The sequence below is a fragment of the Mus caroli genome, chromosome 15 (genome assembly GCF_900094665.2).
Source record: "Mus caroli chromosome 15, CAROLI_EIJ_v1.1, whole genome shotgun sequence".
NCBI classification, from domain to species: domain Eukaryota; kingdom Metazoa; phylum Chordata; class Mammalia; order Rodentia; family Muridae; genus Mus; species Mus caroli.
In genome coordinates, this window is record NC_034584.1 from 52,571,531 (window position 1) to 52,583,775 (window position 12,245).

Here is a 12,245-nt window from a genome sequence, read left to right on the forward strand (position 1 = left end):
GAGAGAGAGAGAGAGAGAGAGAGAGAGAGAGAGAGAGAGAGAGAGAGAGCAAGCCAGAAAGTCAGAAAGAAAAGAAAAGGGTACCTTATCAAAGTATGGGGACCACTGTCTCCCTCTGCCTTGGTAGCATTCTCAGCTCTGCCCCAATGATTTAGTCAGGGGTTAATCTAGGAGATGTCAGAATGTCAGGCCACTCGTATTGTGTATTCTGAGTCTCCTTCTGGTACCATTATCATTGACTAGGAACAGCGTCCCCTTTGCAGATGGAAATAACTCAGCCCTGGCAGCCGCCAGCAGATCCTGATGAGGTTCTGCTTCCGTGAACCACTCATGGCAATGAGCTTGAGGAGCACAGGCATGGTTTCCAGGGATTGGAAAGGACCAGATGTGGCTCCCCAGATGTGGCTCCCCAGATGTGGCTCACCTGCTTGGCAGATACTCTTTGAAAAGAGACTAGCAATAGCTAGCACTAGGAATGCTCTCTTAGACAATTCAGAAAGAGGAGGCTCCTGGTATTCATGCTCTGGAAGTTTCTATGGGGCTCTAGGATTACATTCCCTCCCAGAGAGCACTCATTGCCACCACCTGTATACTAGGCACTCGCTAAGCCCTGTTTATTTTGCTGCATTTTATTCCCATGTGGGCCATAAAGCAGGTACCCTGGTATCTCTCCATCATACAAAATGAAGAAGCTGGGGCTCAGAGAGGCCATATGTCTTCCCCAAGGAGGGAGAAGTCCAGTCCATGTCTGGGTGCTAACCTAGTCCATTCTCTGCATTTTAGGCCTGCTTCAGCTCACTCTCAACAACCCTAGTTCCCCTAGGCCAGAGTTCCATCGTGATGCTTGTCCTCAGTCTGCCATCTTTAGCAGTGTCCTTGGTTTGCAGACCTGCAGGGATAGGGGCTCCCTCCCCTCTAATTCTGTTCACTCCATTGCTCCGCATTGGTGAGCTGGTGCCCTAACTTAGGTCAAAGAATGACAAAGCTTAAGAAAAAGCTGAGTACATCAAGCAAATGGAGATTTGTTTCTTCTGCTTGTTGGCTTTAATCTTATCCCTTAGAGGAGACTGAGACAGGGTCTCACTAGGTATCCCAGGCTAGCCCAGAGCTCACAGAATAACAACACTAACAACAACACTAACAACAACAGCAGTAGCAGCAGCAGCCGCAGCAGCCACAGCAAAGACTCATTGAGCAACTTACATTCCATGTACTGTGATAATTTCCTTCCACATACTGTTCTCCCTATGGGGATCTTGAAATTAGGAGAACTCAAGGGTCTGTTCTGGGTTATGAAGACATTTCTGAGATTAGAGATAGGCAGTCTGACCTTGCCCATGAAACTCCACCACCTCTTTAGTCCCACATTCAGAAACATAGGTCTAGGAAGTGTGCATTTGGAGCAGAGAGGACTGGGGAAGGTACCCACTCAGTGGACCCTCTTGTAGCCCAAAGCAACACACGTGAAGTGTGAAAGCAATTGAAGTCTCCATTATGCTTCCATTTTGAGCATATACTATATAGCAGTTGATCAGGGTGCTTATGGTATGGCCTCAACAGGGAGCATAGCCTCTTGACCTCAGAACCTGTGAGAGCCTGGCTCCGGTGAAGGGATGGCTCTGCAGAGAGGACTGGGAGATTCAGGTTCCTCTCTGCCGATAGTAGACTGTAAACTAAGCAGATTTCCAGGAGCTGTGTGGCCTGAGAAACTGTCGAAACTCTCTCTGACTTCTCCTCTGTAAGTTGGGTAGGAGACGACTGCTGTCATTAGCAAATGATGTCATTCCCCTTAAGAGCTGATCATATCACCTGGCACAGGCAAGTCAGGAGACATGAGAGATGCTGAACTAGAGTGGTTAGGACCCCCCAGTCTGCCCCTCTCATGTGAGGTGGCTTGTGGAAAAAGGGGGATAACCAAGAGGACTGGGAAGGCTTTCCTATCAGGTGTCTTTTGACCTCCACCCTGTGTAGATGAGGTGGCTGGCCAGTCAGCAGGTCTCACCAGCTGTGTCTTGCTTTCTCCCAGCAGGGGCAAGGACTCATTTCCATGACTGTATTGATGAGTTGGGTTTTTTTTTGTTTGTTTGTTTTTGTTATTTTTCAGAAAGGGAATGTTTGGGCTGAAGCTGAAAAAGAAGAAGAAAGATAAAGCTGAGAAGGGATTGGTCCTCACCAACAAGGGAGCACAAGGTGAGATGTGAGGATGGGGCGTGGTTCACTATCCAGGCCAAAGGTCCTCACCTTGTCTGAGAATGTGGATGTCTATGGGGTAGGACACCATAATCTGCCTGTCTCCCCGATTCTCCCGAATGCTGGTGCAGGCTTCAGGGAAATCACCCCAGGGTCCGACATCATTGGCAAATAGGGGTGTGCTAGACACCTGCTGGGCCATGGAATGGTCCACACGAGGAAGTGGTGATGGGTTCAAGCTCAGTTTTTGCCTTTGTATTTGTTGGATAAGTGACTCAGGAGTTCTGAGTCTCCCACTATCAAATGGGCATGGCGTGGGTAGACAAGCTAACCTCACATGGCTCTGGGGAGGATCTAGGGTGTTTCTCAAAGTAAAAGGATTCTCAAAGTAAGATGGGAGGGAGCTTTCTATATTGGTCTGATTTAACCCCCTCTTACCAGCAGGGATTGTTACTCCAGCTTTCCAAACAAGGTTACAGAGACAGGGAGAGATTGTAAATTATGCATTGGTGAAGGCTGGCTGCAGAAATTTTAAGGCAGGGGTGTGCGGGTGAAAATGTAAAGCCATTGTTAAGAAATTACGAGGGATTTCAAGATGGTAATAGAAGTGCTTAAACCAAGTAGGAGAAGATCCTTCTGTAGTGGGCTCTGTCTGTCTGCATAGAATACCCATCAGTCAGCTTGCCCTGAGCATGGGGGAGCCTGCTGGGAAGTGGCTGCATTGGGAAGCCAGTCCAGGCTGCCTGACTTTCTGTGCTCTGAACAGATCATTCCTCCTGCCAAGTGAAGACCAAGTCTCACAATGAGCCTCACTTGGCATTGATAAAATCAAATTGCATCTGTGGTTTTCAAGTGTGGTCTTGGATGGCTTCCTGGAGACTTCTTCCTAGTGGCTTTGATAACATCCAGTTAGAGGCTGGCATTCCTAGACCCAAATAGTACAATGGAAATAATTCATCTTTACCTGTCTTCAGATGCATCATTGTCATCCACCACAGCTTTCCTGTATCCATTTAGCTCCACCTAAAGCCACTCTTCCCGCTCTGCATGAAACTCAGTCTTAAAAAACAACAGACACTCATTTATACTGAGATGCTGGTGGTAATGATTAATTACCCATGGATGGTATCTTAGTTAGGGTTTTACTGCTCTGAACAGACACCATGCCCAAGGCAACTCTTATAAAGGACATTTAATTGGGGCTGGATTACAGGTTTAGGCCGTTATTATCACAGTGGGAACATGGCAGCATCCAGGCAGGCATGGTGCAAGAGAAGTTGAGAGTTCAACGTCTTGCTCTGAAGGCAAACAGGAGAAGACTGACTTTCAGGCAGCTAGGATGAAGGTCTTAAAGCCCATGCCCACAGTGACATACTTCCTCTAACAAGGCCACACCCACTCCAACAAGACCACACCTCCAAATAGTGCCACTCCCTGGGCCAAGCATCTTCAAACCACCACAGATGGAGAGCAAGAGCAGTACATTTTTTGTGGCTACAAGGCTTAATTAAAACTTAGTAGGAAGGCTAGGATGATCGCTCAATCAGTAAACTGCTCGCTATACAAGCCTGAGGGCCTGAGTTTGTTCCTAAGAACTCACTGTACAGTAATGTACAATTTTAGTACTAGGGAGGCAGACACAGATGTCCCTGGGGCAGGCTGACTAGCCAGTCTTGCTCAATCAGTAAGGTCTAGCTCAGGCTCAAAGGTCAAGATGAAGGATGACTGAGCAAGACACCTAAAGTTGACCTCTGGACTCTACGTGCACACGCACAACCTGCTTCCCTCCCACACATGAGACCTTAGTAGGAACGTTTGTTTAGTCAATCAAATTGATAATATGGATGGGAGATCTAAAAGGCTCTGGATCTTTTTTTGGTCCTTGAAATTAGGTCCTGAGGCCACCAGGTTGACTAAGATATGCTCCCTTCCCTCCAGGGCCTTATGAAATAATCTACATATATGACATATTTAATGAGCTTCTGCTACTTGTGACCTGACACGTATCATGCATGACCCTGAGCAGCAGATTCTGTTACTGAGAGATTCTAATGGGTGAGGCTTGCCTGGAATGCGGCCCACAGATTGTAAGGAGGAAAGCTGACAGAGCCTGGGCTTTCCTGGCTGGTGAGGTGGCCTTTGCTGTGGACTCCTCCCTCACTGGCCAGCAGAGAGGAGATAAGAGCAGTTAATACCAGGCACACCAAGGGAGCTAGCTCTGTGGCTACTTCTTGCTAAGAGTCTTCAGCCCACAAAACAAACAGGGCAGAGGGCCACCAGCCCCTCCCAGAAAGTAAATGGTATCCATCAAGCTGGGAAGGGCTGGTCCTTTAGGGAAGGGACAAACATGGGTGTCAGAGCAAAATCATTGGTCCTTCCTTCTTGGTTTAGCTTAGGAAGCTAGGGCTTTTGGTGTGTGTGTGTGATGTTTGGATACCCTCAATGTCTATTTCATGTATATTTTGAGGGATTGTGATTATGCCAAAATGACTGTTACTCTAATTGTTAGAGTCTAACCCATCAATTCATTAGTTGCTCAGTAAGTGGTAATTCCTGTGGCCATTCATTTATTTCCATAGTCAATGAATGTTAGTGGAATACATGGTAAGTGTCTGGCACAAGGCTAGATCTAGCATTTAATGTAGGGCCAATATGGAGGGAAGACAACCTTGGGCAGAAATCCTCTGCTTTCCAGATCAGTTCCCACCTTTCTCGACTTGTCCTCTGCCTCAGGATGTATAGCACAGATCCCTAAACCTCTGTTCTTAGGTTGGATCTGTACAATGGGACTTCAGCAGGAAGTTCAAAGAGGCCTTGATGGAACTTGAAGTCCAACTGGCTGCTTCCCTCAGCTGGAAGAATTAAGTTACTCTTCTGGGGAAGGCTGACTCAACCTGACTTCCCTTCTTTCTAGGTCTGGGTAAAAGCTCTCTCCTCTCTTTCCCCCTTCCCCTCCCTTCCTCCACTTCCTCCCTCTACCCTTTCTCTCTCTCTGTCTCTTTCCTCATTTAGGAGGATGGGATAGTAATGGAGCAGCTGCATTGAGCCCTGATAACAGCATGAACTTTTGTGGTCTCCCTAGACCCACATCACCCTAAAGCCCCTCCAGTCATCCCACTCAGTCACAGCATCTGCTCACTCAGGACCATCTCTGCAGGAAATGCATTACAAGTGAAGAAAATACAAGGAAGGCTATACACTGGGCTGAGCGGGAGCCTGTTCGGGAGTCTCTAGATCCCTGGCTCATTGACACAGAGATTATCAGTGCATCCAGAGAAGGGCCCTCTTGGGAGTCACGGTCAAAGCAAGACTTTCAAAGTGGGAAGGGGGCCACAAGGGAACAAACAACAGAGATGTAAGTTCAGGTGTGTGTGTCTATGTGTGTTTATGTGTGTGTGTGTGTGTGTGTGTGTGTGTGTGTGTGTGTATGTGTGTGTGTTTTGTGAATGGAAACCCAGGTTAGTCCAGAAAGAACTGAGCAAGTCTTGGGTCAGCAGAGAACAGAGAAGGGTGGCAAGGCCAGGTGGTCAGGAGGAGCAGGTGGAAGCCAGATGGGACAGGACATCCACACTGAGTCACATGTGGACTTCAGATTGTTTTCTAAGTAGGGGTGGGAAGCCACTGGGGTGCTTTAAGAGAGGTCATGTGCTATCGTTCATTTTGGTTTTGTGAAGATCACTCTGCACACATGGTGAGTGAGAGAGCATCATAAATCAATGGGCAAAGGAGTGCTGGCCATAAAGAAGCTGCTGCGGGGGACTTTCCTACCTTGAAAGGTCTCTCTCGAACTCCAGCGTGTAAGCCCCGGAGGAAGGGGCCCATGGTCTGTTAGTTGCCTCTCCAGCATCCAACCTTGCACATTGTCTCACTTTTTGAGGTACCTGAGGATGCTTACTGCAATCTGCATCTAATGCCAGAAGCTCTGCACATATAAGGCTCAGTCATCTGCAGAGAATAGGCATTTATTTTATCTTGTTGCTGCAAGGCCACAAGCCACTCAACCCGGCACTAGTGTTTCCTCTGCTGACCCTTTGGTCTGGCTTTGGCCTGAGTTTCCTGACTGAGACCTCTTCATCCAGCTCTCCTCTATTGCTACAGAGAATCAAATGTGGCCATGCCTGAGGAGTGGGCTGATGGAGTCTCTCTCTATGGTGTTTTGTTTTGTTTTGTTTTGTTCGTCTTGTTTTGGTTTTGGCATAGTTGTCTGGTTAAAACCAGAACCCAAAAATGTCAAAGCTGGAAAGCACATTAGAAATAATTCAGTTGATGCACTTCTAGTTGAGTCTCAGAGGCCCTGGAACAGCTACTGGGATGCCGTAGGGGAAAGCCTCATCTCCATCGCTCAGAATGACATCCGGAAAGCTTAAAACAAATGAGCTTTTGGCATAGAGTGTGTCATTTTGAGACTTTTCCCTTCCCAATATCTAGTTCTGCTTTGATTCATGGGTAGAAACTCCTAGATGATGAGATTTTTAAAAATACAAATACATAATTCTTATACACACATGCATGCACACATATGCATACACAAGTGCACACATTTGAACACATGCACACATGCAAGCATGCACACACAAGCACACACACACACACACACACACACACACACACACACACACACACACACAGATTCAATATATACTTGCATCTATAAAAAGAACCTGATTGCTTTAAACAGTTTTGAAGACCCTTTCCTTATATAATCATCATTTTATAGAAGGAAAAAGATCAGGAAATTCTTTCTGACTCACTTAAGCTTCCTTAGGCTGTGACAGGCACAGAGCTGGGGCACTGTTGTGTTTATCTTCCTAATGACTTTATGGTATATCAGGCACCAGCCCTGCCTTCACTATAGATAAGGAAAACATAGACCCACGACAAGGTAAGTAAGGTGCACATGTGTGGCAAACTTGGGTCATCGGGCGCTGTTCCCATGAATGACATCAGCATCCTCCCCTTAGGATGGGCAGATCTGAGGGTATGACTACAGTCCACTCACTTGGCTTTGCTAAGTTCTTATAAATCTGTTTCCTTGGGGCTTCCTAGTGACCTGCTCTCCCTAGAGTAGGTAATTTGATAGCTTAACACATGCGTTCTTTCACGGTTATGATGCCTAGATGCCTGATCCATGGGTCAGCATCTGTGGGCCAAAAACCTGAAGAACCTTTCTTCCCCCTCCCAACTTCTGCATCATTCAGCATTCTGTCACTATGACAAAATTCCTGAGGTGACCATCTGATAAGGGGGAAATACGTATTTTTAGCTCATAGTTTCAGTCCATGGATGCTTGGTTCTTAGGCAGCAGAAGAACCAAGCATTGTAGGAATTCATTGTAGAGTAACAGCAGGGCAGGCCAGGATCCCGACCTCTACTGCATAGACATGTCCCTGGTTACTTAACTCCCTTCCACTAGGCCCCACATCTTACAGGTCTCCTACCTCCTAGGCATGGCATGATTTGACCACCAGACATTCAACACATGACATTGGGGACATGTAAGATCTAAACCATAACAAGGTGGGGTGAGGCTGTACTCTTCCTTGCTTTGTGATAGATAGGGGTCAGGCTAATCTTTGTCTCCAGAGTCCCACAGCTGTCTTTGACCCTGTTTAAAAATCTCCGTCTGCTCCTTCTTGTGATGATGCAATGAGGTCCCACATGATAACGCAGCATCATCTCCTTGTCTCCTTAGCCACTCCTGTGTCTGCAGTGGCTCCTACCGGCCCTGCTCAGCTTTCACTCTATGAGGCGCCACTTGTGGGACCCAGGGATGAGACCCTGTCTTTTTTTTTTTATTACGTATTTTCCTCAATTACATTTCCAATGCTATCCCCAAAGTCCCCCATACCCTCCCTCCCACTTCCCTACCCACCCATTCCCACTTTTTGGCCCTGGCGTTCCCCTGTACTGGGGCATATAAAGTTTGCATGTCCAATGGGCCTCTCTTTCCTAGTAGGCCATCTTTTGATACATATGCAGCTAGAGTCAAGAGCTCTGGGGTACTGGTTAGTTCATAATGTTGTTGCACCTACAGGGTTGCAGATCTCTATAGCTCCTTGGATACTTTCTCTAGCTCCTCCATTGGGGGCCCTGTGATCCATCCAATAGCTGACTGTGAACATCCACTTCTGTGTTTGCTAGGCCCCGGCCTAGTCTCACAAGAGACAGCTATATCAGGGTCCTTTTCAGCAAAAAACAATGCTGTCATTGTTTGGAGGCTGATTATGGGATGGATCCCTGGATATGGCAGTCTCTAGATGTTCCATCCTTTTGTCTCAGCTCCAAACTTTGTCTCTGTAACTCCTTCCATGGGTGATTGTTTCCAATTCTAAGAAGGGGCAAAGTGTCCACACTTTGGTCTTCGTTCTTCTTCAGTTTCATGTGTTTTACAAATTGTCTCTTATATCTCGGGTATACTAAGTTTCTGGGCTAATATCCACTTATTAGTGAGTACATATCATTTGAGTTCTTTTGTGATTGTGTTACCTCACTCAGGATGATGCCCTCCAGGTCCAACCATTTGCCTAGGAATTTCATAAATTCATTCTTTTTAATAGCTGAGTAGTACACCATTGTGTAAATGTACCACATTTTTTGTATCCATTTCTCTGTTGAGGGGCATCTGGGTTCTTTCCAGCTTCTGGCTATTATAAATAAGGCTGCTATGAACATAGTGGAGCATGTGTCCTTCTTACCGGTTGGGACATCTTCTGAATATATGCCCAGGAGAGGCATTGCGGGATCCTCCGGTAGTACTATGTCCAATTTTCTGAGGAACCGCCAGACTGATTTCCAGAGTGGTTGTACAAGCTTGCAATCCCACCAACAATGGAGGAGTGTTCCTCTTTCTCCACATCCTCGCCAGCATCTGCTGTCACCTGAATAGAACAGCAATGGCTTGTGCTGTAAGATCGAGGATTGACAAATGGGACCTCATGAAACTGCAAAGCTTCTGTAAGGCAAAAGACACCGTCAATAAGACAAAAAGGCCACCAACAGATTGGGAAAGGATCTTTACCTATCTTAAATCAGATAGGGGACTAATATCCAATATATATAAAGAACTCAAGAAGGTGGACTCCAGAAAATCAAATAACCCCATTAAAAATGGGGCTCAGAGCTAAACAAAGAATTCTCACCTGAGGAATACCGAATGGCTGAGAAACACCTGAAAAAATGTTCAACATCCTTAATCATCAGAGAAATGCAAATCAAAACAACCCTGAGATTCCATCTCACACCAGTCAGAATGGCTAAGAGACCCTGTCTTTTTACAGCATGAGATTTTCACCGTTAGAAGCTGGCTAGCACATTTAAGAATGACCACTCACTGGGATCTTGCCTCGAGTTTCCCGACTGTTTCATTTATTTTGTTTTTCTCAAGGTCTTAGATAGGTTTCCTTAGTCTGTACATCTGTTTGTTTGAACCTTCTATCCCTTCTTACAAAGGAATGGATACACACACACATTAAACTATGCATCTGTCTACCTGGCTTTTCTGTTAATACCATATCCAATTCAATAGTGGTAGGGGCTCCGGTGCCTTCCATAGTGGTAGGCAGAAAGTGGAGGCTTGGTTACCATCATATACTTAACAAAATCCTCTTTCTTCATTTGCTTCTCTAGATGGTAGCGAGTCTGAAATACCACAGGAAGGGCCTTCTCATCAGGAAGGTCCAGAAGACTTGACTAAGGATGATGCTTCCCTTGCACCTGGTCCCTCGGCTCCTTCAAAGAGAAGGTATGGTGTTTGTATAGTTAGCCCACTCACTTTGCACCCTGGGTATGCCAGGCTCTCAGAAGACTGGAAAGACCTAGTTTCTGTCCACCAGGAGCCAAAGGGGTAAGATGGGAAGAGAGTTCTGTGTCCATTCAACTTCTCTCAGAGTAGCAACCTTCAGATGCTGGCCAGCCTTCAGCACAATTCTGGTCCCACTAGCTTCAGGATGAGCTGTGCTGCTGGGAGCACAGGAATGAACACAAAGCCAGAAGGCAGGCTTGGGAGCTGTCCCTTAGCCTGCTTTTTAATTCATCATGATCCTAATTACCTTAGTTCTCTGTTTCTCCCAAAAGAGGTGCTTCCTAAACTACCAGAGAAAGCCCAGAAGAAGCTGGCTTCCACATGCTGGGTCAGTTGGCTGTGATGGCAAAAAGAGAACAAAGCTAAGACACCCAAATCAGTGTCTTAATATAAACCTTTATTATTGTTCTCAAGCCTGTGGGTCAGTGAGATGGCTTTAGTGCTCCCAGATAGTTGGCCAATTCTCATTCACATGTCTGTAGTCATTTGGCAGCTTAGTGATTTTAGCTCGGGCTTGGTGGTAGCTACAGTTCAAAATTGAGGAGAATACATTTTCTACCTCAGATCAGTCTGATTCAAAAGGCTTGAGATTATTTTTTTGCAGCATACAGTAGTTTCTACTGGGCTGATTTGCAGTCAGCTTTTTCGAGATAAGGAAGGTTACAGAGGCATGGAGGCAGGTACACGATCTCACTGTTAGAAGTCAAAAGAACAACATTCAATCAAATTCATCTCAGTTTGTTTTCCACCCATTGCTGCTTCTGTGGTAACAGGATCCTTATTGTCTGCCCATGATTAGCCAATATCTAAGTTCTCAGGTGTTTCCCATCTATTTTCAATTACCTGAGACAGTCAGGTAACCGAATTCACTGTGACTGTGAAACTCGGTAAGATGGCCCTTTGGTCAGGCCTTCCAATTTTCTTCTTTACCAGTCCAATCAAAAGCAATCACAACCTTCAAAATTACATCTTTTAGAAAGGATGAAGTGTTCCGGGGTCTAAAACTAACCCAGCAAAGGGCAAATCCTTCCTTCAACCCATCATTGCCTCTGCCTTTCTGAGGAATTGTCATTTCTATTAGGTCGAGATAGAAAAAGCGTGGAAAACCTTCCATATAAAAAGCTCCAGTGCTTACTCTTGCTGGACACCAGGTTAAATGACTGTATGCATTACACTAGTTAATTCTAGCAATTGCCTTGTGGTATAAATGGTGTTATTAGCCTCGTCATTAGGGTAGGGAAACTGAGTCATAGAAATCTTAAGTCACCTGTCTATTTATGTTTATTTCACCAGAGATGTAGAGAGACTCTGTGATAGTGTGTAAATGAAAGCCTAGAATCTCCTGGGGAAATGTTACCGTGGTTTACAAGTCTGAAGTTTGTTCTTACTTGAGATATATTAATTTGCTGTTACATTATTTATTTTTATTTTATACTTGCACACACATACATATTTCACTTTACTTTAATAGAGCAAAACTGCTGACTAAGATCCATGATGGGGAGATCAAATCTCAAAACTATCAAGTAAGTGATGGGTTCCTCCTACCCAGCTTCCCTGGTCAGGAGACTGAAGAGCAATGAGAAGCAAGTGGTGTGGGCACTCTTTTGTGTTGTAGATCACCGTCACCATCACCGAGGCCCGTCAGCTGGTGGGCGAGAACATCGACCCGGTTGTGACCATTGAGATTGGGGATGACAAGAAGCAAAGCACAGTGAAGGAAGGGACCAACAGCCCATTTTACAATGAAGTAAGTCACAGAGCATCCTCTGGGCCCACAGTGAAGGAAGGGACCAACAGCCCATTTTATAATGAAGTAAGTCACAGAGCATCCTCTGGGCCCACGTCCTCTTCACAGGCGAGGAGAAGAGTTGAGCCACTTGGTGCTTCTTCCTGTTCCCATCTAAGGTCACAGCCCAGTTTGAACTCTTTCTACACAGTCCCAAGGCATTGATAACAAGGCAGTAGACAGGAGAGGAAAAGAGGCCCACTTCTTTATCTCACAAAAGCTCACTGGCATTCTTAATAAGCACTGGGGTTGCAGTCAGTGAACCCTGGATGTTGGTTAGAGAGATAGTAGACATTCTTTTCCACAGGGGCCACAATGAAATTTTAATTACTGAATTTGAAGTAAGCATACTTTGTTGGAAAGCAAAAACAGTTGTGTTTTTCTAAGATGAATAGAAATTTTTTTAAAAATATTTTTTTATTACGTATTTTCCTCAATTACATTTCCAATGCTATTCCAAAAGTC

The 12,245-nt window shown here is 45.6% G+C and overlaps 1 protein-coding gene across 1 annotated transcript in view; it reads left to right on the forward strand.

The window, feature by feature from the left end:
- Fer1l6 (fer-1 like family member 6) overlaps positions 1-12,245 on the forward strand; it is a 150,627-nt gene that overhangs the window by 31,552 nt on the left and 106,830 nt on the right. Inside the window, exons 2-6 of the mRNA XM_021182769.2 lie at positions 2,105-2,190; positions 4,236-4,245; positions 9,824-9,931; positions 11,463-11,517; positions 11,610-11,741. Of these exons, the coding sequence (XP_021038428.2) occupies positions 2,105-2,190; positions 4,236-4,245; positions 9,824-9,931; positions 11,463-11,517; positions 11,610-11,741 (391 nt within the window). The remainder of the gene's footprint in view (positions 1-2,104; positions 2,191-4,235; positions 4,246-9,823; positions 9,932-11,462; positions 11,518-11,609; positions 11,742-12,245) is intronic.